The 23,911-nt window shown below is 43.8% G+C and overlaps 1 protein-coding gene across 1 annotated transcript in view; it reads left to right on the top strand.

Moving 5' to 3' along the window:
* crkl (v-crk avian sarcoma virus CT10 oncogene homolog-like) overlaps nt 1-19,992 on the top strand; it is a 71,821-nt gene extending 51,829 nt beyond the window's left edge. The window contains exon 2 of the mRNA XM_063031716.1: nt 16,970-19,992. Coding sequence (XP_062887786.1) covers nt 16,970-17,104 — 135 coding nt within the window. The 3' untranslated portion in view covers nt 17,105-19,992. The remainder of the gene's footprint in view (nt 1-16,969) is intronic.
* Nucleotides 19,993-23,911: the final 3,919 nt, after the last annotated feature.

Consider the following 23,911-nt stretch of genomic DNA (forward strand, 5'->3'; position numbering starts at 1 on the left):
TCATATGAAGAAAGACTGGATTGACTAGGCTTATACTCGTTGGAATTTAGAAGATTGAGGGGGGATCTGATTGAAACGTATAAAATCCTAAAGGGATTGGACAGGCTAGATGCAGGAAGATTGTTCCCGATGTTGGGGAACTCCAGAATGAGGGGTCACAGTTTGAGGATAAAGGCGAAGCCTTTTAGGACTGAGATTAGGAAAAACTTCTTCACACAGAGAGTGGTGAATCTGTGGAACTCTCTGCCACAGGAAACAGTTAAGGCCAGTTCATTGGCTATATTTAGGAGGGAGTTAGATATGGCCCTTGTGGCTCGGGGGATCAGAGGGTATGGAGGGAAGGCTGGTGCAGGGTTCTGAGTTGGATGATCAGACATGATCATAATAAATGGCGGTGCAGGCTCGAAGGGCCAAATGGCCTACTCCTGCACCTATTTTCTATGTTTTTCTATGATGTTTCAAGTATCGCTGTCTCCCATCACCCCTTGATAGGACCGTGTTGTTGCTCGGAAAACAAGCCCAGGGCTCCCACTGATTCAGCGATCTTGGTGTGTTGCAATGATTTTATATGTTCATACAGGGAAAATATGTGCTGTGTGTTTAATATCCAAATGTTACTTAGAATGTTATGATGCTGTTGACTTATAAGTGACTTATATAACCGTATAACAATTACAGCACGGAAACAGGCCATCTCTGCCCTTCTAGTCCGTGCCGAACGCTACTCTCACATCGTCCCACCGACCTGCACTCAGCCCATAACCCTGCATTCCTTTCCTGTCCATATACCTATCCAATTTTTCTTTAAATGATAATATCGAACCTGCCTCTACCACTTCTACTGGAAGTTCATTCAATACTTACTTCAAGCTCCCCTGTCTTCCCCTGATAATTGACTTATCACTATTTTCATGTGCGGAAAATATGCGCTGTGTGTTTAATATTAGATTCGGTAGATAAACCCTTTTAGAAAGGAAATTAAGTGTATTAGCCACTTATCACCTATATTCCGGTTGTGATTAACGCCTCCCCCCCGAACAGAATCACCAAAAATGATTTGTAGGAAAAAATTGGCACATAAACACATGTGCACACAGGTGCCCGCGCAAGGCTTCATGGTCATGGGAGTCTTTCTCGGAGTAAACACCACATATTTGACGGCTGCTCTTGTTCGTTGGCAACCTCACCCCCCCCCCCCCACATACAAGAATATTGTCAGCCGGTCCGCAAGAATATTGTCAATATTAAACTGGTCCGCAGTGCGAGGAAGGTTGGGGACCCCTGCCTTAAGCCACCACATCCTTCCTAAAGCGTAGCAGTCAGAACTGTATGCAGTACTAAACCTAACCCAGGTTTTATACTGCTACAACATGACTCCCTGACTTGGCACCCCAATCGGTGAAGGCAAATGTGCTCTACACATTGTTTAGCATCTTAACTCATTGTGTTACCACTTACAGGGAGCTGTAAACTTGTGCCCCAAAATCCCTCTGTACCTCATAAGGCCCTGCCATTTACTGTGTCCTTTCCCCTTGCATTTGACCTTCAAGGTACACATCTCGGCCTTGATCAAACTCTAATCTGAATCCTTTGGCAGCCACCTCATGATCCACAGCTCCAGTTTCTGTCACCTCTAAACTTGCTAATCAGTGTACTTTTTTTTGTCATTAGCATCAGGGGTTCCCAACCTCGGGTTCACAGACATGGCATTGGTCCATGGCATAAAAAGGTTTGGGAACCCCTGATTTAGATACTCAGTGACTACTTTATTAGGTATGCTTGTGTACTTTGTTAATGCAAATATCTAGGCAGCCAATCATGTGGCAGCAACTCAAAGGATAAAAGCATCCAGCCACGGTCAGGAGGTTCAGACTAAACATCAGAATAGGGAAAGAGATACGAACTGAGTGACTTTACTGTGGAGTGATTGTTGGTGCCAGACAGGGTGGTTTGAGTATCTCAGAAACTACTGATCTTCTGGGATTTTCACACACACAACAGTCTCTGGGGTTTACAGAGAATGGTGTGGGGAAAAAAGTGAGTGGCAGTGCTGTGGAAAATGGCCAGTCTGGTTCATGCTGACGGAAAGGCAACAATAACCACATGTTACAACAGTGATATGCAGAAGTGTATCTCTGAACGCCAGCATACTTGACCTTGAAGTGGGTGGGCTGCTGCAGCAGCAGACCTCTGGCCACAGAGTGACATGGTCCCAGCACTGATCTTTGGAACATCACTGTTCTCTTCAGTCAAGCTAATTTTGTACTAATCTACCAAGTCTTCATGTGCCTTGATCTTTTGCATCAGCCTAGCATGAACCTTCCCCAATGCTTTACTGAAGTCCATGTAGACAGCATCCACTGACCTACCTTGGCCTGATTTATATTTCAGTTTGGGAAGGTTGCTTGCTGTTTTTATAGTTTTTTTTTAAAAAGCTGCGATACTTTCTCAGTCAACCTTTACAGCCAAGCTGGCTGGGGAAGTTTGATATGCCCTGAGGTTTTGGAAAGGTGCTCGAGGTGTACTTGTTTCCTTTTACCACTCATCTGTGTGCAATATACATTTCCTGATTTTAAAGCAGAAGGAATTGCTTTGGTGCTGACGTTGATGTTAGTGTTCCCACTGACGTGGATGGAAGTTTTTTGACCTGAAATATTGTACCCCTCTGACAGATGTTGCCTTACCAGAATTGTATTTCAATTTTCCAGCAACTGGATTTTGTCGTTCACTTGAGTAAAAAATCCTGAATGCAATTTTGAGATTTGTAGAGCAACTAAAGCTCTTTTGTGTTTTTGTCAGTGCAGAGAATTTTGTTCTGCAGACCCAATCTTTCAAGCATGGTTACCTGAAGACCATAAATTCAGACTGACTTAAGGAAGTCTGTCTTTATACAGGAGACATTGACGAACCTTTCAGCTGATCAGCTCACCTCGGTAGGCATCAAAGCAACCTGAAGCCACAATTGGCTTCAGGCCACCTGGCTAACAAAGAGGAACAATGTGTATCCAAATTGCTGGGTTATCACCAGCCTTGTTTACTTCGCATCTGTGGTCCAAATGTACTTTACTGAAATGTCATCAAACTAAATTGGACATTGAGCCACTATAGATAACTCAGTACAAGGAGTAGATTTTAAAGAGCTAGAGGTCAAAGTCAGCTGAATAAATACAAGATTGTGAAAAAGCTGCAAAAAAAAAGGAAATTGGACAGACTGAGCCAGGATTGGAATCTATGGATCTCAGTGAACAAGGGCTGAGTGAGGCAAGGGAGCTGAGCTGTAGAAACTGGTTTATTTACCACCCTTTCCTGGAAGCTGGAATTTTAGCTATAGATTTTCAAAACTATTTTAGTATTTTAGCAACCTGCCTACTGGAAGGAGGAAGCAAAAGAAGAACCTAGACCATAGAAATCTACAGCATATTACAGGCCCTCTGATCCACAATGTTGTGCTGACCATGTCACCTACTCTAGAAACAGCCAAGAATTTCCCTAGCACATAGCCCTCTATTTTTCTAAGCCCCATGTACCTATCAGACCCTATTGTATCCGCCTCCACCACTATCGCTGGCAGTGTATTCCACACACCCACCACTCTCCTCCCTGTACCTACTTCCAAGCACCTTAAAACTATGCCCCATTGTGTTAGTTAATCCCACGGCTGTGAACTCAATCCCGTGGTTGATGAAGGCCAACACACCATGTGCCTTTTTAACAACACTGTCAACTGCGCAGCAGCTTAGAGTGTTCTGTGGACACGGACCCCAAGGTGTGTCTGATCTTCACACTGCCAAGAGTCTTGCCATTAATATACTCTATCTTCAAATTTTACCTACCAAAATGAACCACTTCACACTTACCCGGGTTGAAGTCCGTCTGCCACTTATCAGCCCAGTTTTGCATCCTACTGATGTCGCGCTGTAACCTCTGACAACCCTCCAGGCTACCCACACCACCCCCAACTTTTGGGTCATCAGCAAACTTGCTAACTCACCATTCTACTTCCTCGTCCAGGTCATTTATAGAAATCGCAAAGAGGAGGGGTTCCAGAGCAGATCTCGGCCTGAAACGTCAATGTACCTCTTCCTAGAGATGCTGCCTGGCCCGCTGCGTTCACCAGCAACTTTGATGTGTGTTGCTTGAATTTCCAGCATCTGCAGAATTCCTGTTCCCTGTGGAACACCACTGGTCTCTGACCACCATGCAGAAAACAAGCCATCTACAACCACTTGGCCTTCTGTGGACAAGCCAATTCTGGATTCATAAAGCAAAGTCCTTTGGATCCCATGCCTCATTATTTCCTGAAGGAGCCTTGTATGGGGAACCTTATCAAATGCCTTACTGAAATCCATATGCACTACATCCACTTCTCTACCTTCATCAATGTGTTGTTACAGCCCCAAAGAATTCAGTCAGGCTCGTAAGGCATGACCTGCCCTTGACAAAGCCATGTTGATTATCCCTAATCAGATTGTCTCTCCAAATGCTCATAAATCTCAGGATCTTCAACAACTTGTCCACCACTGAAGTAAGACTCGCTGGTCTATAATTTACTGGGTTATCTCTACTCCCTTTCTTGAAGAAGGGAACAACGTTTGCAACCTTCTAATCCTCTGGTACTTCTCCCATCCCTATTGATGCTGCAAAGATCACCGCTAGAGGCTTAGCAATCTCTGTAGACTTGGGTATATGTTGTCCGGACCTGACAATTTAATACTTTTCAAAAGCTCTAGCACATCCTCTTTCAAGGCATGACTGCACAGGCACGTGGACGTCAACAAGTTACACTAGCAAGAAGCATTTAAAAGGAGAAATATTTTTTCTTCAGCGATTTGATCGAAGCACAATTGAGCAGGCACATGGATGTCAGCAAGTTAGACCAGCAGGAAGAATTAATAAATAAGAGAGCTGTATAGAGCAGGCGTCAGAGTAGGAGGGCTTTGGCTCAATGGGGCTTTGCTGATAATGGGTCTAAGCGAGGTTAGCTACATTTGAAGAAAAGAAACAGAAGGTATGTCTGTGAGGCTGGTGTTCTGTACTGGGTGTCAGATATGGGAGGTCCGGGAGACTCATACCCTCATGGATGGCCACATCCGCACGAAATGCGTCGATTGCATTAGGGAACTGGAACTGCAGCCTGATGACCTTTATCTGGTCAGGGTAAGTGAGGAGGTGATAGAGTAGTCACACCGGGCCTCGTAACAGAGATAGTGGGTAACAGTCAGGAGAGGGAAGGGCAAGAGGCAGATACTAGAGAGTGCCCCCAGTGGCTGCCCCCCTTAATAAGTACAATAAGTACTCCTGTTTGAGTACTGTTGGGGTGGGGGGGAATGGCCTACCTGAGGGAGGCAACCGTGCCTCTGGCACAGAGTCTGGCCCTGTAGCTCAGAAGGGTAGGGAAAGGAAGAGGATGGCAGCAGTGATAGGGGACTCCATAGTTAGCGGGTCAGACAGGCGATTCTGTGGATGCAGGAAAGAAGCACGGATGGTAGTTTGCCTCCCAGGTGCCAGGGTCTAGGATGTTCCTGATCGCATCTGTGATATCCTGAAGTGGAAAGGTGAACAGCCAGAGGTCGTGGTACATATTGGTACCAATGACATGGGCAGGAAAAGGGAGGAGGTCCTGAAAGCAGACTAGAGGGAGCTGGGAAGGAAGTTGAGAACCAGGACCACAAGGGTAGTAATCTCGAGATTACTGCCTGTGCCACGCGACAGTGAGAATAGGAATAGAGTGAGGTGGAAGATAAATGCCTGGCCATGGGATTGGAGCAGGGGGCAGGGATTCAGATTTCTGGATCATTGGGACCTCTTTTGGGGCAGGTGAGACCTGTACAAAAAGGGCAGGTTGCACTTGAATCCGAGGAGGGCCAATATCCTGGCGGGGAGGTTTGCTAAGGCTACTGGGGAGAGTTTAAACTAGAATTGCTGGGGGGTGGGAACCAAACTGAAGAGACGGAGGAAAAGGCAGCTGGCTCACAAATAGAGAGAGCTTGTAGGCAGTGTGAGAGGGAGGATAGACAGGTGATAAAGGATGTGTGCAGGCTGGTGGTTTGAGATCTGTCTATTTTAATGCAAGGAGAATTATGAGCAAAGCGGATAAGCTTTGTCCGTGGATCAGTTCTTGGAGCTGTGATGTAGTGGCCATCGCAGAGACTTAGATGACTCAAGGGCAGGAATGGCTACTTGGAGGTTTAGAAGTTTCAGAAAGGACAGGGAAGGGGGCAAAAGAGGTGGGGGCTTGTCATGGCTGCAGAAAAGGAGGAAGTTATGGAGGAATTGTCTACTGAGTCTCTGGGTGGAGGTTAGGAACAGGAAGTGGTCAATAACTCTACTGGTTGTTTTTTATAGACCACCCAATAGTAATAGGGACATCGAGGAGCAGATAAGGAGACAGATTCTGGAAAGCTGTAATAATAACAGGGTTGTCGTGGGAGATTTTAATTTCCCAAATATTATAACCATATAATATTGACTGGCATCTCCCTCGAGTGAGGGGTTTAGATGGGGTGGAGTTTGTTAGGTGTGTTCAGAAAGGTTTCCTGACACAATATATGCAAACATTTGTAGATCAGCCTACAAGAGGAGAGGCTGTACTTGATCTGGTATTGGGAAATGAACCTGTTCAGGTCTCTCAGTGGGAGAACATTTTGATCACAATTCTAGCTCCTTTAACATAGCATTGGAGAGGGATAGATCGGAGCAGACAAGTTAGAAAGGGTTTAATTGGAGTAAGGGGAAATATGAAGCTATCAGGCAGGAACTTGGAAGTATAAATTGGGAGCAGATGTTCTCAGAAATATACAGCAGAAATGTGGCAAATGTTCAGGGGATGTTTGCAGGAGTTCTGCATAGGTCTGTTCCAATGAGACGGAAAGGATGGTAGAATACAAGAACCACAGTGTACAAAAGCTGTTGAAAATCTAGTCAAGAAGAAAAGCTTATGAAAGGTTCAAAAAACTAGGTAACGATGGAGATCTAGAAAATTATATGGCTAGCAGGAAGGAGCTTATGAATGAAATTAGGAAAGCCAGAAGGGGCCATGAGAAGGCCTTGGCGAACAGGATTAAGGAGAACCCCAGAGCATTCTACAAGTATGTGAAGGGCAAGAGGATAAGACATGAGAGAATAGGACCTATCAACTGTGACAGTGGGAAAGTGTGCGTGGAACTGGAGGAGGTAGCTGAGGTACTTAATGAATACTTTGCTTCAGTATTCACTACGGAAAACGATCTTGGTGATTGTAGGGATGACTTGTAGTGGACTGAAATACTATAGCATATAGATATCAAGAAAGAGGATGTGCTGGAGCTTTCGGAAAGTATCAAGTTGGATAAGTTGTCGGGACCGGAAGGGATGTACCCCAGGCTGCTGTGGGAGGCGAAGGAAGAGATTGCTGAGCCTCTGGCGATGACCTTTGCATCATCAATGGGGACAGGAGAGGTTCCAGAGGATTGGAGGGTTGCAGATGTTGTTCCCTTATTCAAGAAAGGGAGTAGAGATAGTCCAGGAAATTATAGACCAGTGAGTCTTATTTCAGTGGTAGGTAAGTTGATGGAAAAGATCCTGAGAGGCAGGATTTATGAACATTTGGAGAGGCATAATATGATTAGGAATAGTTAGCATGGCCTTGTCAAAGGCAGGTCGTGCCTTACAAGCCTGATTGGATTTTTTGAGGATGTGACTAAACACGTCACAACATGCTGGAGGAACTCAGCAGGTCGGGCAGCATCCGTGGAAAAGATCGGTTGATGTTTTGGGCCGGAACCCTTCATCAGGACTTAACACATTGAAGGTAGAGCAGTAGATGTAGTGTCTATGGATTTCAGCAAGGCATTTGATAAGGTACCCTATGCAAGGCTTATTGAGAAAGTAAGGAGGCATGGGATCCAAGGGGACATTGCTTTGTGGATCTAGAACTGGCTTGCCACAGAAGGCAAAGAGTGGCTGCAGACGTGTCATATTCTCCCTGGAGGTCAGTGACCAGTGGTGTGCCTCAGGGACCTGTTCTGGGACCCTTTCGCCTTGTGATTTTTATAAATGACCTGGATGAGGAAATGGAGGGATGGGTTATTAAATTTGATGATGACACAAAGGTCGTGGGTGTTGTGGATAAATGTGGAGGGCTATCAAAGGTTACAGTGGGATATCGATGCAAAACTTGGCAGAGAAGTGGCAGATGGAGTTCAACCCAGATAAATGAGGTGGTTCATTTTGGTAGGTCAAATATAATGGCAGAATATAGTATTAATGGTAAGACTCTTGGTAGTGTGGAGGATCAGAGGGATCTTGGGATCCGAGTCCATAGGACACTCAAAGCTGCTGCACAGGTTGACTCTGTGGTTAAGAAGGCATACGGTACATTGGCCTTCATCAACCGTGGAATTGAGTTTACGAGCCTAGAGGTAATGTTGCAGCTATATGGGACCCTGGTCAGACCCCACTTGGAGTACTGTGCTCAGTTCTGGTCGCCTCACTACAGGAAGGATGTGGAAACCATAGAAAGGATGCAGAGGAGATTTACAACGATGTTGCCTGGATTGGGGAGCATGCCTTGTGAAAATAGGTTGAGTGAACTCAGCCTTTTCTCCTTGGGAGTGACGGAGGATGAGAGGTGACCTGATAGAGGTGTACAAGATGATGAGAGGCATTGATCGTGTGGATAGTCAGAGGCTTTTCCCCAGGGCTGAAATGGCTAGCACAAGAGGGCACAGTTTTAAGCTGCTTGGAAATAGGTACAGAGGAGATGTCAGGGGTAGGTTTTTTACACAGAGAGTCGTGAGTGTGTGGAATGGGTTGCTGTCAGTAATGGTGGAGGCAGATACAATAGGGTCTTTTAAGAGACTCCTGAATAGGTACTTGGAGCTTAGAAAAATAGAGGGCTATGGGTAACCCTAAGTAATTTCTAAAGTAAGTACATGTTCAGCACAGCTTTGAGGGCTGAGGGCCTGTATTGTGCTGTGGGTTTTCTATGTTTCTGTTTGTTTAATGTCTATTAAGTAATAAAGCTTTTCCTAATTGAGAATCCCAGGTGTTCCTGGAGGGCAATTAGAAAAGTTGTCAATTTGATTGATAACTTCCAAAGGTGAAGATAGCATGAGATAAAGGTATGTAACAGATGTGATTTCAAACTGTTCACTGTGCTATTGTTTCAATGGGTGTCTGTATCTTCATTAATATTAGTTCATGCTTCTTAAAGGCTTCAGTTTTATCCACCAGCAAGTTTGTTTTGGCCTTTTCATAATTTTCTTCCAGTACTATCCTTGTCATATAGCACAGACAGGTTCTACCGCTTGGAGTAGTCAGCGAATCCCTGCACTCGGTCCCCAGGGCTTTTCACGTGCTCAACTAACTGTTTCCGCGTGTAGAAGCTGGCTCCTCTACCTTGTGCTGTGAATTCCAGATTTCTACACTCTGGGCATAACATTTCTTCCTCTATCTTAATATCCTATGACTTCTGCTTATAGGAGAAAGTTCCCTATTCCATCTGTGTCTATGCCTCTAATTTTTTTGAAAAACCTTTTGTTTCCTGCACTGCTCCAAGGAAAATAAACCTGGCTGTTGATACCTTGTAACTCTAGGCAGTTTTCTGGTTGTTCCATGCACCCTTACCAATGTATTCCTGATCTTCTTGTGTGGCAGGTAGAACTGCACATAAGATTCCAGCTCTGGTCTAATTATTTATGAAATTGTACCATAGCCTGCCTGTTCTTGTGTTCAACACCCCTGCTACTGGAATCCTGTATGTTTCATTAATTTTGCTGCTTTCAGGTATCTTCCATTTGCACAGCAAATTCCTCTGTTCCTTAGGTTCCCCAGGGCCTTATTATTCATTGTTAGTATTCAAATCTTGTTTATCCTACCAGAATATATCTCCTCTTGGCTTTCAGGATTAAATTCTATCTACCATTTGCCTATTACTTTTACCTAAATTACCAATTTAATTGTACCCAAATTAACATAATTTTGCAGCTGAAGGCTGCCCAAGTTGCTATCACACCACCAATTTTCATGTCGTGTGCATGATATGATATTCCTATCAAAGTGCAATTCTCATAAATCTGAGTTTTCTCACAGGAGAATGTCCGCCTGGAGTTGATGGGATTTGTATTACTGCTGTGTGATCTATGTGTGAGAGTCTGGGCCACATTCATTTACTGGAGGTTTGTTTGAACCACAAGTTCAAAGTTCTTTTTCAGTATATTGTGACCATGACCAAGAGCATTGACATTGGTTATAAAGGGAATGATGCAGACTGTGCTCGACAGGGTACCCAGGAAGTGTTTCACATGTGAAAGCAAATGCAGCTTTTCGTTCCCGGAAAAGCCAAAGGAAATTGGATCATTATTATGTTCCTGCGAATCCTAGGGTTTGAGGAAGAGATTTCTATTGAGAGATCCTTTTGTCTTTCAAAGGAAGTGTGCAAAGGAATGAAACATACCTGCTTTGCACCTGGTTATATCAGCCATGATACAGTGCAGGCAGCTCAACAAGCTAAATGGGCTGTTTCATCACTGCAAAACTACCACTCTGCTCCTTCCAATTGCTGCAGTTCCTAAAGAGCACAAATCTTTGGAAACTTCAGGGTTACAGAAAATATTTATGTTGTCTTTTGCATCACTGCTGTCTTTGTAATGTAGAATGTGTGGCACTTATTCAGTGTTCATTCGATTGTTTTAAATACAGTTTTCTGATGTAAATGGTTTATCAGGTGAGTCATATGGCAAAGAACCTTTTGCTTTTGCAAGGGATAAAAATGGCTTTGGAAGCAATGGAAACTAAAACCCACTGTTCAGGTGGACCTGACATCAGCTGTGTTTGCCCTGTTATCAAGAAACAGTAGCTCATGGTTCTTGTGACTATCCAAGCCTAGCCACACGTAGATTAATGGGCAGCGGTAGCAGCAAGAATTATCCTCAGCTTGAATCCCACCTTTTCAGTTAATATTGTATCTCTGAACTCAACCATTCACATTGCTGGTGGATATGCGCTCTAACAGCCAAGGTTTTCATCGATTAAATCGGTTCTTTGGTCCAGCTCTTTCATGCTGGGCTGAAGATGTTATCAACAGTAATTCTGCTTTGAACATGTTTGGCCTACATCCCTCTGGACTTTTCCATCCACGTTTCCCTCAATGCCATTATTGTACGTGCAGCTCATTCCATACATTTGCCTCTCAGAGACCCTTTTGAAATATTTTCCCCCTTACCTTAAGCGTATGCCCTCTACCCTTGGGAAAAGACTGACTTTTTGTCATATCTATGCCCTTTATGATTTTATAGACCTCTCTAAGGTAGCTCCTCGGCCTGCTTTGCTCCACAGCCTATCCAGTCTGTCCTCCTCACTCCAGTCCAGGCAGTATCCCTGTGAATCATTTGTACACCCTGTAGCATAACTGTTCCATTCCCCTAGTGTGGTGATGCCAGATGTATCCCAACTCTGATAATCAGAGCGAGTATACCATGCACCTCAACCACTGCACTTCCTCTTTCAGGCAACTATGTATTTGAACATGTCTACAGAAAAGGGCAATGCCATCATGAAAGATCCCACCCACACTGCCTATGGACTGTTTGTTGAACTCCCATCAGGGTGGAGGTTGCATAGCATCCACAGCAGAACCACCAGACTCAAAGCAGCTACTTTCCCCAAGCAGTAAGGCTGATCAGTGTCTCCAGGCAGTCCTGTGCCTTGCGTCACTTCATGGGCATACAGTCTATGTATGGTGTGTATAAGCTATCTTGTGTTTATTGCTGTTCTAAACACCGCAGTGTTACAGGCAAATGGGTTACGCACACAAAATGCTGGTGAACGCAGCAGGCCAGGCAGCATCTATAGGAAGTACAGTCAACATTTCAGGTCGAGACCCTTCGTTAGGACTAGCGGAAAAAGAGAGAGTAAGAGATTTGAGAGGGGGAGATCCAAAATGATAGGAGAAGACAGGAGGGGGAGGGATGAAGCCGAGAGCTGGAACGTTGATTGGCAAAAGGGATGCAAGGCTGGAGAAGGGGGAGTATCAGGACAGAAGGCCTTGGAAGAAAGAAAGGGGGAGAGGAGCACCAGAGGAAGATGGAGAACTGGCAAGGAGTTATTGTGAGAGGGAAAGAGAGTAAATAAATTGGGGATGGGGTAAGAAGGGGAGGAGCGGACCATTTATGTCCTTGCTCATCTTTTGTATGCTCAAGGGGCATAGATATTTTCTTTTTGTTTGTTAAGGGGGCTTGTTACCTTTTTGCTATTATTGCTATTAATTGCTATTATTATGATGCCCAAAAGACTGCAGTTGCTGGAACTTGTGGCAGCAAACAATCTGCTGGAGGAAATCTGGTTGAGCAGAGGGACGTGGAAATAATGACCATTTTGGGTTGAAACCCTGCTAGAGAGCTGAGAGGGGTGTTGGCCAGTATAAAGAGGGGAAGTGGTGAAACGAGCCAGTAGTATCAGTATAAAGCAGAGGACTGATGAAACAGCATCACCAATCTGGTTCCATACATGGAGTTCTATGCTTTGCCACTGGGGTTCAGCTTGGATTTTGCCAAGTAATTCTACAAAATGATTTAACTTTCAGAGGTTAAATCGGGGGTGACTCTGGAAATCAGCATTAGCAGTCTAGTATCAAAGCTCTGGTAAAGATGAAATTCACCCGAATTTGGTTCTGGGTGCAGGTTTGTCTTCACGTGTCGAACATTCTGATCCCCCTGTACTCAGCTGTAGCCCAAACCATCAGTGGCTGCCATTTCAGAGCAGCTGGCTCATCTTTGAGTTTCTCTGGTGAGCAAAGTGGAACCAGTCAGACTGAAATATTAAATTTGTATGTTATTCAAGGGTTGGGTGAAGATGTAGGTCTTACTCTTGCTTTTCTACAAGTATGTGAAGAGCAAGAGGATAAGACGTTAGAGAATAGGACCAATCAAGTGTGACACTGGAAAGGTATGTACAGAACCAGTGGAGATAGCAGAAATGAATACTTTGCTTCAGTATTCACTATGGAAAAGGATCTTGGTGATTGTAGGGATGACTTGCAGTGGATTGAAAAACTTCAGCATATAGACATTAAGAAAGAGGATGTGCTAGAGCTTTTGGAAAGCATTAAGTTGAATAAGTCTCCGGGATCGTATGAGATGCACTTAGGCTACTGTGGGAGGCAAGGGAGAAGATTGCTGAGCCTCTGGCAATGATCTTTGCATCATCAATGGGGATGGGAGAGGTTACGTAGGATTGGAGAGTTGCAGATGTTGTTCCTTTATTCAAGAAAGGGAGTAGACATAACCCAGGAAATTATAGACCAGTGAGTCTTACTTCGGTGGTTGGTAAGTTGATGGAAAAGATCCTGAGAGGCGAGATTTATGAATATTTGGAGAGACATAATATGATTAGGAATAGTCAGCATGGCTTGGTCAAATGCAGGTCGTGCCCGATGAGCCTGATGGAATTTTTTGAGGATGTGACTGAACACATTGATGAAGGTAGAGCAGTAGATGTAGTGTCTATGGATTTCAGCAAGGCATTTGATAAGGTACCCTATGCAAGGTTTATTGAGAAAGTAAGGAGGCATGGGATCCAAGGAGACCTTGCTTTGTGGATCCAGAATTGGCTTGCCCACAGAAGGCAAAGAGTGGTTGTAGACGGGTCATATTCTGCATGGAGGTCAGTGACCAGTGGTGTGCCTCAGGGACCTGTTCTGGGACCTCTACTCTTTGTGATTTTTATAAATGACCTGGATGAGGAAATGGAGGGATGGGTTAGTAAATTTGCTGATGACACAAAGGTTGGGGGTGTTGTGGATAGTGTGGAGGGCTGTCAGTGGTTACAGCAGGACATCGATAGGATGCAAAACTGGGCTGAGAAGTGGCAGATGGAGTTCAACCCAGATAAGTGTGAAGTGGTTCATTTTGGTAGGTCAAATATGATGGCAGATTATAGTATTAATGGTAAGGCTCTTGGAAATGTGGAGGATCAGAGGGATCTTGGGGTCCAAGTCCATAGGACACTCAAAGCTGCTACGCAGGTTGACTCTGTGGTTAAGAAAGCATACGGTGCATTGGCTTTCATCAACTGTGGGGTTGAGTTTAAGAGCCCAGAGGCAATGTTACAGCTGTATAGAACCCTGGTCAGACCCCACTTGGAGTAGTGTGTTCAGTTCTGATCACTTCACTATAGGAATGATGTGGAAACTATAGAAAGGGTGCAGAGGAGATTTACAAGGATATTCCCTGGATTGGGGATCATGCCTTATGAGAACAGGTTGAGTGAACTCGGCCTTTTCTCCTTGGAGCGACAAAGGATGAGAGGTGACCTGATAGAGGTGTACAAGATGATGAGAGACATTGATTGTGTGGATAGTCAGAGGCTTTTTCCAGGGCTGAAATGGCTAGCACGAGGGGGCACAGTTTTAAAGTGCCTGGAAGTAGAGACAGGAGATATCAGGATAAGTTTTTTTTTCATGTAGAGGGTGGTGAGTGTGTGGAATGGGCGGCCGGCAACGGTGGTGGAGGCGGATACGATAGGTTCTTTTAAGAGCATCCTGGACAGGTACATGGAGCTCAGAAAAATAGAGGGCCGTGGGTAACCCTAGGCAATTCTAAAGAAGTACATGTTCAGCACAGCATCGTGGGCCGAAGGGCCTGTATTGTGCTGTAGGTTTTCAATGTTTCTCAGTCACTGCTCTTCAGCTTGCACTGCCCCCTGGTGTTCCCTCAGCATGCCATCTGTAACTCTGCCGTGTATGTGCTGTGACCAGCAATAAGCATCAAGTCCCAAGGACACACTGTGAACCAGCTTCATTTCTATGTCTAGGTTGTGGCTGGGCGAAGAACACCTTTACAGCATGAAAAAGTGATTCATTGCTTATGCTAATACTGTGTACTGTGTCAAAGCAGCTTGCTCTGGTATTGAATACTGAAGAGCACAGTGCAGAAACAGGCCCTTCAATGCATGATGCTAGTCAGAAAGAGTTCTCTATCTGTCCATGTGCCTACTAAATGCCTCGACAGCATTACTGAATCTGAGTACCTACCATGTTGAACTTTTCCCCTCACACCTTGTAGCTATGCTTCTCATGATTTTCTATACTATTAGGTCACCCTTCATCCTCTGACACGCTTGTCTAATACATTCTAATCCAGGAGACATTACAACTGTAGGTAATCAGCACCCCGGCTAATGATGTTCATCACCGTATACTTGTGTTGTCATCAGAGAGCTATGTACTTGCACCCCAACATCCATCTCCATCAATGCTCCTTACGAACTTATTTACTGTTGGAGAGTGTAGTTATCTCTCTCATCCTTGTGGCTACTAGTAATGTTTAAATCCAGTTTGAAGTCCGATTTGATTAGGACTTGAAATTCAAATGGAATCTCGCAAGCTGTGTGCCGGAATGATGACTAGGATTTCTCAGATCAGGTCACTGCCTCAGAATAAGGTCAGACATGAAGAAAAATCAAAAGATGAGTCACTTATTTCATAGAGTCATTGAAATCTACAGCACATTACAGGCTGTTTGGCCCACGATGTGCTGACCATGTAACCTATTCTAGAAACTGCCTAGAATTTCCCTACCTCATAGCCCCCTATTTTCCTAAGATCCATGTACCTGTCTAAGAATCTCTTAAAAGGCCCTATTGTATCCACCTCCACCACCTTTGCTGGCAGTGCATCCTCTCTGTACCTACTTCCAAGCACCTTAAAACTATGGCCCCTCATGTTAGCCCTGGGAAAAACCTCTGCTATCCACACAATCAATGCCTCTCATCTTATACAGTTTAGCCTCTTGACATATATTTGCGCTCAGGTTTTGTGACTTGGCTGCTCTAAGGATTAATATCATAGACTGGGAACGGAGCAGTACAACATAAGAACAAGCTCTTGACCAAGTTTGTGCCTAACAAGATACTAAACTATACTCTTCTATGTGATCTATATCCTCAGACAGCGGTTTACACTATCTAAAAGCCTTTTAAGCACCACTATCGTATCTGCATCCAGCAGACCTTTCCAGGCACATACCACTGAGTACAATAAACTTGCGCTGTGCCAAGTATTTGATATTGACCTCAAAGACATAAGATGTAGCAGAAATAGGCCATTCAGCCCATCAAGTCTACACCACGCCTGATGTATTGTTCCATCTCAGCCCCATTCTTTTCCCTTCTCCCTGTAACCCTTAACACTCTTACCAGTCAAGAATTTGTCACACACTGCCTTAAATTGCCAGTGACGTCCTCCAGAGCCCTCTATAACATTGAATTTCACAAATTCACCACCCCCTGACTGAAGAATTTTCCCCTTGTCTCAGTCTGGGCACCTTGCTGTGTTATTAAAACTTCAAACATAAATAGCAAATGTATTTAGTTTTGTTTCCCTGGCTTCTTGCTGCATTTTGACGAATCAGAAGCTGGTCCTGTTTGACTAATTTGGAGTTTGTTACTGGTTTTGGTGTGCAGGTAAAGGAGACAATAGAGGTAGATTAGCACTGTAGTTCACTGATGCCCACCACACATTGCCAAAACTTCTGTCTGCTTTTAATTGGTATGGGCTTAAGGGATGAGGGGTGGGCATTGGGGATGTGTTTTTGTTGTTTTATCCCTTTAAGCTGTATTGTGGTATAGCAGCGCCTAGAATGTAAACCTGTTGGGTGCTTGGTCTCTGGTAACACTTGATATGGGCAGTGCAATAATCTATTGATGGAGAATTCGGAATGAGATGCAACAATTGTTTTTGTTTTCAGTTAAACATTTTATTCACGGAAGTACTACTTCTCCAGCATTAAGCAATGGTTTGATTGTAAATCAGTTGACATTGGGAATTTGTACATCAGTTTGGGGGCAGAGTGGACTATACATGGTGGAGTCTTCATACCATTCAGACCATCTCCTTGGTTAACTTTTGTTCTTTTTTACCGATTGCCCATTCTTGGCGTTGAAATGGATGAGACTAACAGAGACTGAAATGTGATGTCTTCTTCTCCAACAGATTGGCGACATCGTCAAAGTGACCAGAATGAACATCAGTGGCCAGTGGGAGGGTGAAGTGAATGGTCGGCAAGGACTCTTCCCCTTCACTCATGTCCAGATCATCGACCCCCAGAATCCTGAGGAGAATGAGTGACCTGAAGGTCTGAACATTTGGTCACCTCCATCTGCCTGTTCATCACACAGTCAGCATCAACATTTGGTGCATTGCTTCCAGATTAAAGGGGGACACATCATTTTGCAATGGAAAAGCGATTGGTTTTTTGAGTATCTGCTTAGCTGCTGGAATTTAACGTTTCTGTCTGAGCTGTTCCCATTTCCCATTAAAACAACACCATTACTAACCAGTGGAAATAGAGGAGAGGAACAGCGTCAGTCCCGGTGCCTCAGATTGGAACTTGTAGTCAACTGGGATAAGTGTGTAGTTGGCCAAGCCCCGAAAACTTGGAACACTCAAATGGATATTCCTCCTTCCTATGTTTATCAATAGTGGCATGCAGGGATGTGACTGAGACTCAATACTGCATTATCCTGAACAGTGTCACAGCTGAATGAATGAGGATCTGAACTCACCAGAATGTTTTTCAATCGTTTTCAATACAACGTACATATATATATATATATTAGCCAGTTGTGCTGCAAACAACATGTAGAGGAGTCACCAATGTTTTTGGATGCAATCAGATAGATAGCTGTAGATAACAATCATGGATGTCTGTTATACAATTCTGTCACACCTGTAAAACAAGCTTTTAAAGGGGAAACACTCTGAATAGACAGCAACAGAATTAATCATCCAGAAAAGTTGCCTGCAGGAGTCAACATACATTTTGTGGAGTTGGGCAGTATCAACCAAGACGTTTTGGGTTTGAAAGCGGGTATTCTGCAGACTTGCCTGGGGACTCGTGTTTCACTCAATGAGGAGCTGTTCGTATCTCGGAATAGGAAGGCCAGGGTTCCACTTTTAACAATTATCCTTGTCTGTTGTTCAGGAAATTTAGAAACCTACGAAGCAGGCAGAAACTATTCCCATGGAAATATGTGCCTTTTTGTTTTGGAAATAATTTCCAAAGTGAAAGTTTCTTAATCTACCACCTTGATGGCTGATGTTGTGTGTCAGACAAGAATAAGTGCATTATTAACCACGTGCGTCCCACTGCCCTATCAGTAGTGCTGATCTAGTGCAGGTGATGATGGCAGCAGTTGAGTTTGCTTCGTGGCTGACACACTTCCTCACGTACACAATGTGCAAGTGCACAGCCTCTCAAAAAAAAGCTATCCTTTGACAGAACAATCCAATCTCAAACTGAGCTTTCTTTGACTTCTATCCTCAGTTTTAGTTGATTTTATTTGAAGTTCAAGACTACATTAATACATGTGCACTGAATTAATGAGCTGTGTGAGAATATTGTTAACTACGGTGCAACACTAAAAGCTGAGGCTTGTCACCCTGCCACACCTATTAATGGCTGCCCATTTGGGCTTGGTCAGTAATACCAACACAGATAATACCTGTTGAGTAATTATACAGAAATTGTCCACCACGACCACAGGACTCAGAGGGGAAGGATTCTTCTCTGGGAAGGTCAGTTGATCATTGGTTTCCAATATTTCAGCAGTGGTGGGTGAATAAATGGTGGCAGCCACGCATGGGCAGGTGAGAAATTGTTGCTAACTGGATTTTCTTCAGATAGGGTGGTTATTTTAATCTGTTTTGTGGCCCCTTGAATAGTGTTTGACAAGTGGGCATGATTGTTGATCAGGTTCATATTTCACAGAGCATTAAACAAATGCCTTGGTAGTTCTGCTGCAGGGGAGGGGGAAATGTCACCATCAAACCAAAGTATGTACCTAGTGCCTAAAAATCTGGAGCTGTGGAAGGAACCAGGTTGAAGTAGATTAGGTATCACAGTCCTGTCTGCTTAGAAGTGGGTTTTTAGAACTTGAGCAAATACAAGAATCAGTAAAAAGATGTTTTGAATATCTGTTTCATATTCCTCCAGCTGTGATTCTGGACTTGCTGTGTGAACAGGTCTTGGGTCATAATGAAACAGCAATGTTCATCCAGTGCACTGTTCAACACAATCATTCAATGTTTTGATGTCTCTATGCATCTGCTGATGGTAATATTTTCGGCCTAGTTTGTTTTTTTTCCTTCATCAAACCACTATGGATCCCTTGGCTTGCCTGCCAAGTTATTACACTGGACTCCTGAAATTGTGTCTAGTTGCCTGGAATACATTGAGGATGGGTGATGTTCTTATAGCTCTCTGAATGGGTTCCAGTTTCTGAGTGTTTCCCCTTTACAAGTTGATAGCACATGGCCCGCTTCTGTTCCTGCTTAGTTTATGTCCGTTCACAATATTTTAATTAGGCTTGTGCCATGGGAAGGAAATAAAGCTGGTATTTGGTTCTGGAAGGTGTCAAACACTGAGTGCAGCCTGAAGCTGAACCAAACTGTGCAGGGCAGATGTACCCACCTTCACTTGCTTGCCTTCCCACTACATCTGTTGCCAATAAAACTTGTTTACAACACTTCAAACTTGCAGAAGTTTTTAATGCTTAGATGATCACAAAATACCTCTGGTCTATGTGCATGTTAGTGACACTTTTATTTTTGTAGAGAGCTTTTGATGTGTGTTCCAGAAGCGCCATTGAATGCCTTTTATTTAACCTTCTGGGAATGGAGAGCATTTGCCTGAGGAACAGTTCATGTCATGTCTAACCTTTGACTGAATAAATCTTGTATTTTAAATGCAAGTGCCAAGAACTAAGCTTTGCTTGCAACCCCAGTAAATCCATAAAATACCCTTAACTGGGCAGTTTTGAATCTTTTGATTTGTTTCAGAAGTTAACAGTATTACAAATTGGCCTTTTTTTCAGGGGACATTAAGAGTATGTTTTACTTTTTGTTCACAATGTAGTGTCTTAGTTTTCTTCACTGAATTCAATTGTGGAAGTATCCCAGCAGATCAGTGTGTTGCTGGTTTGTATATAGCAAATAAACTTTACATTAATCTACAATTTCCCTTTACTATTCTGTACCTGCATTATTAATACAGCTATTGTTGATATCAGACTGGAGAGATATAAAACAATAAAGGGAATTGTATAAACTCCACACACTAGAGCATTGCAGTCTTGGGAATTGGAGTCCTGGTTAATTATTAAGAAATTTTAATGGTGAAATCCAATTCAAATAGATCTACAGTCCACCTTACCTCAAGTTTATTGGTGTGACAGAAGCATTTGATCAATGTTGTGGCTTTGCTGTCAGGAGTTGCTCTTTGAATATTGTTTGCAGCCGCAGGCTGCTGTTTCTCCAAGTAACATACCATGGCAGATGCAGCTTGTAGTTTTGACGTGTAACATTTCCGCCACTGACAGATTGGCAACGAGTCAGTTGCCAGCTAATTTTAGCTTATTTGTTTTTTATCTGTAGAGCTGTGGTGGATGCATATTTGCTACAAAGCTATGGGTTCAGTTGCTTGTTTTTGGAAGTGACATGTCCCGATTAACTTGCCTCATTCTCCAGCCCAGCTTTGGGCAAGCCCCACAAGTTCCCCAAACAGCAGTATTAAGTAATCCTTTAGGTCTAGTTACATTTACTGTGTGGAAGGCTGCTTTACATTATGTATGCATTAAGGGAGACCCTGAACAGTGTAAAGGGCAGTAAAAGATCTAGTAGAATAGTATGGGCCTCAAATGCTTAATATATTCCTGACTGGAAAGCAGCTACTTCTGTTCATTACCCTTGTCTCTAGTTAATCTGATATCTGGCTGCTGTCTGGTCTTGAGTAGGAGGTTACTTGTATCTCCCATTTTAATCTCTTGCAATCTTTTGTTTCAATCATGGTTTGCAATTCCTATCTCAGCACAACCACTAGTACCCCAAAGTACCCAGGTCTCCTAGTCACTGACCATTTTAGTTATATTTAAATATTAAGTTTTAGGGTGTGTATTCAACACTGAAATGGAAACAGTACAAATGGTCTGAAATGATATTGGGGCTGTTACCTTAAAACACAATAAAATGATTAACTCTTGTAACTGTATAATTGTTTTACTGACTGATCCAGACTTGTTTCGATGCAACCTCTGTCAAACTCCATAAGCATTGTGCAGGTTTTGAAAAGATGGCCCCATGGTATGAACTTCAGGTAACCTTATGTTCCTCATCCACTCCCGCCAGTCCACCCAGGTTCCCCGTTCACCTGTACTATTCCTACCCCTTGTCTTCCCCCATCTCCACCCATCACCTTCCAGTCTCTGTCTCCCCCTCTCGCCTCTAGGCACTGGATATCTTCCCTGTATACTCAGTCCTGATGCAGATTCCTGAGCCAATAGATCAACCATCTTCTGCAGTTGCTGCCTAACAGAGTTCTTTTGGCTGTTTGTTGCTTCATTTTCCAGCATGGAGGTCGGGGATCATCAGCTCGAACTGGGGAGCAGATGGACGGATGCAACCATCTGGCTGGATGAGGCAGGCTCAATGGAATGGAGTGACAGTTTGTGTTGGTTCTTTGCCTATATTAGGCAGGATGGTCATGGTGGTGCACCTGAGAATGCAGGTATGAACCTGAAGCGGACTGGGGCTGAGGACGGCAGTACAGGAGTCATTGGGTGGGTCACAGGGAGCACTGCCCCACTGAGTGGTGGGGAACTGGTGTCGGGGAGCTCTGGGAAAAGTTGCATGGAAAGACGGGCCTATATAGCCATGGAGATGGGAGGTGGAACAAGAGTCCCAGTGGCCTGGGCAGCAGCAGAGCTAGCAGGGTGTGTAGGATCAATGCTACACTGAGAATAATCAATGTCGTCAGCCTGACCTTGGATCCAGGTAATCTTTGGGTAAAAATTCATCTGCTGACCAAGGTCCCAGTGAGTGGCTAACAGATGTTTCATTTTAAGCTTGTTATAGTAGTTACAGCTGCATGGATTGCAGAGCCACTGCCCCACACATACAGTGACGTAGATTTGTTCTAACTTCCAGTGCTCTGTGGAGTTTGCACCTTCTTTGACCCATGTGAATTTTGTCTCTGGTCCATTCCCATGTCTCATAAATTGATTGGGAGATTGCCCCTAGTATGGAAGAGAGTGGTAGAATCTTGAATTGTAGCATGAGAGCAACGTGGGATTAATATAAAAGGATAGTTGATGGTTGGTTCAGACTTGGTGGACTGAAGGGCCTGGTTAGACCCAGTTCTTTCATTGCCTCCTGCGTATGAAACACTTGTTGGGTTTTGCCTGTGTCCATTGACCGACTTGCTAGGTTTTGGCATGGTGGCACATCAATCCAGCAGCATGCTGTTTGTATGGAGTCTTCAACTTTCACTTGCTCATTGACTGGGTTAGGGTGATCATGTGATTGTGACAGACTCTCTGATCTGTCATGATCACATTTTATAGCAGGGCTGATGATGCCTGTGGAACAGTTTCCACGACTCTGCAATGTCCTGTGGTTGCAAGCCCAGCAGTTGCAATACCAAGCCGTGATGCATCCAGATAGGATGCTTTTCTGTGGTTGATCAATTTGAAAAAAATTAATAAGGGTCAATGGCAACATGCCAAATTTATTTAACATCCTGAAGAAGTAGAAGCATTGGTGAGCATTCTTGGTTGTGGTGTCAATGTGGGTGGTGTTCGCTCCTAGAACTTGAAGCTTTTAACCTCGGCACTGTTGATAAAGACAGGAGCATGTGAGTCTTGTCTTCCTACAGCTTGTTCTTTGAGTTTGATCCCACCACTCGCCTGCCTTATCAATCTGCCTGCTACTTCTCTGGTGACCTTGGGTACAATTGCCTCTTTGTGTAGTTGGCGATTAGCTTTCAGATGTTTCATCACCAATTGAGGTGACATCCTCAGTGCTCAGTTATCACCTTGACTGGTGGTGAAACATCTGCAAGCTAATTGCTGAGTTTGCAAACACCGCAACATCAAGATAATTGATTGGATGGTGGGGGTGGCTTGTGCAAATGGGGGAGGTTAATGCTTTGCTGCTGCTTGTGCATGGGAGGGGGAGGGGGGGGCTCAGGTTCTAATGTTTTTGTCATTTATTCTTTGCAGGCATCCAGAAAACAGGAAAAAACCCAAAGAGTGAGGATTTCAGGTGGTATACTGTATACATTCTCTGCTTCCATCATCACCTCTCACGGGAAACATTCCCTCTAACCTCTTACTCCTATGACTTTAACATCAGAAACAGGTTTATTGCCACTGACAAGTCTTGAAATTTGTGTTCGAAGTAAATTTATTACCCAAAGTACATATATGTCACCATATACAACCCTGAGATTTATTTTACACCGTAAATCTAAGAAGCAATTGAGTCAATGGAAGACTGCACTCAGCAAGACAAACTGTGTAAATACAGAAGAAATTAATAAATAAGCAAATACTAAGATGAAGAGTCCATCGGTTGTGGGAAGAGTAAGTGGTGTAAGAGACCGATAGTTAAGGGAGAATTACTGTTCCTGATGGCAGCAGCAAGAAGAGAGCAGGGTCTGGATGGTTGGGGTCCTTGCTGGGTGCAGCTTTCCTGTGACAGTGTAGGCATAGCAAATTACTAGTCATAGAACACTACAGCACAAAACAGATCTATCATTCTATCCAGTGCATGCTGACCTGTTATTCATCTAGTGTAATCTACCCACACCTCCATACCCCTCTCATTCATATATTTATCTAAATTTCTCTCAAATGTTGCAGTTGAACTTGCATCTATTTCTGCTGGTAATTTGCTCTACACTTGCACAACCCTCTTGAGTGAAGTCCCTTTCAGATTCTCTTTAAATACTTCAGCTTTCACCCTTAAACTACAGCTTCTAATGGGAAAGCCTGTTTGCATTTACCCTATCTATATCCCTCATAATTTTGTATACTGTGTTACAATAAAAATAAATCAGTAGTGCAAAGGAGAAACAGTGAGGTAGTTGGCGTTCATTAA

The sequence above is a fragment of the Mobula hypostoma genome, chromosome 23 (genome assembly GCF_963921235.1).
Source record: "Mobula hypostoma chromosome 23, sMobHyp1.1, whole genome shotgun sequence".
Classification (NCBI taxonomy): domain Eukaryota; kingdom Metazoa; phylum Chordata; class Chondrichthyes; order Myliobatiformes; family Myliobatidae; genus Mobula; species Mobula hypostoma.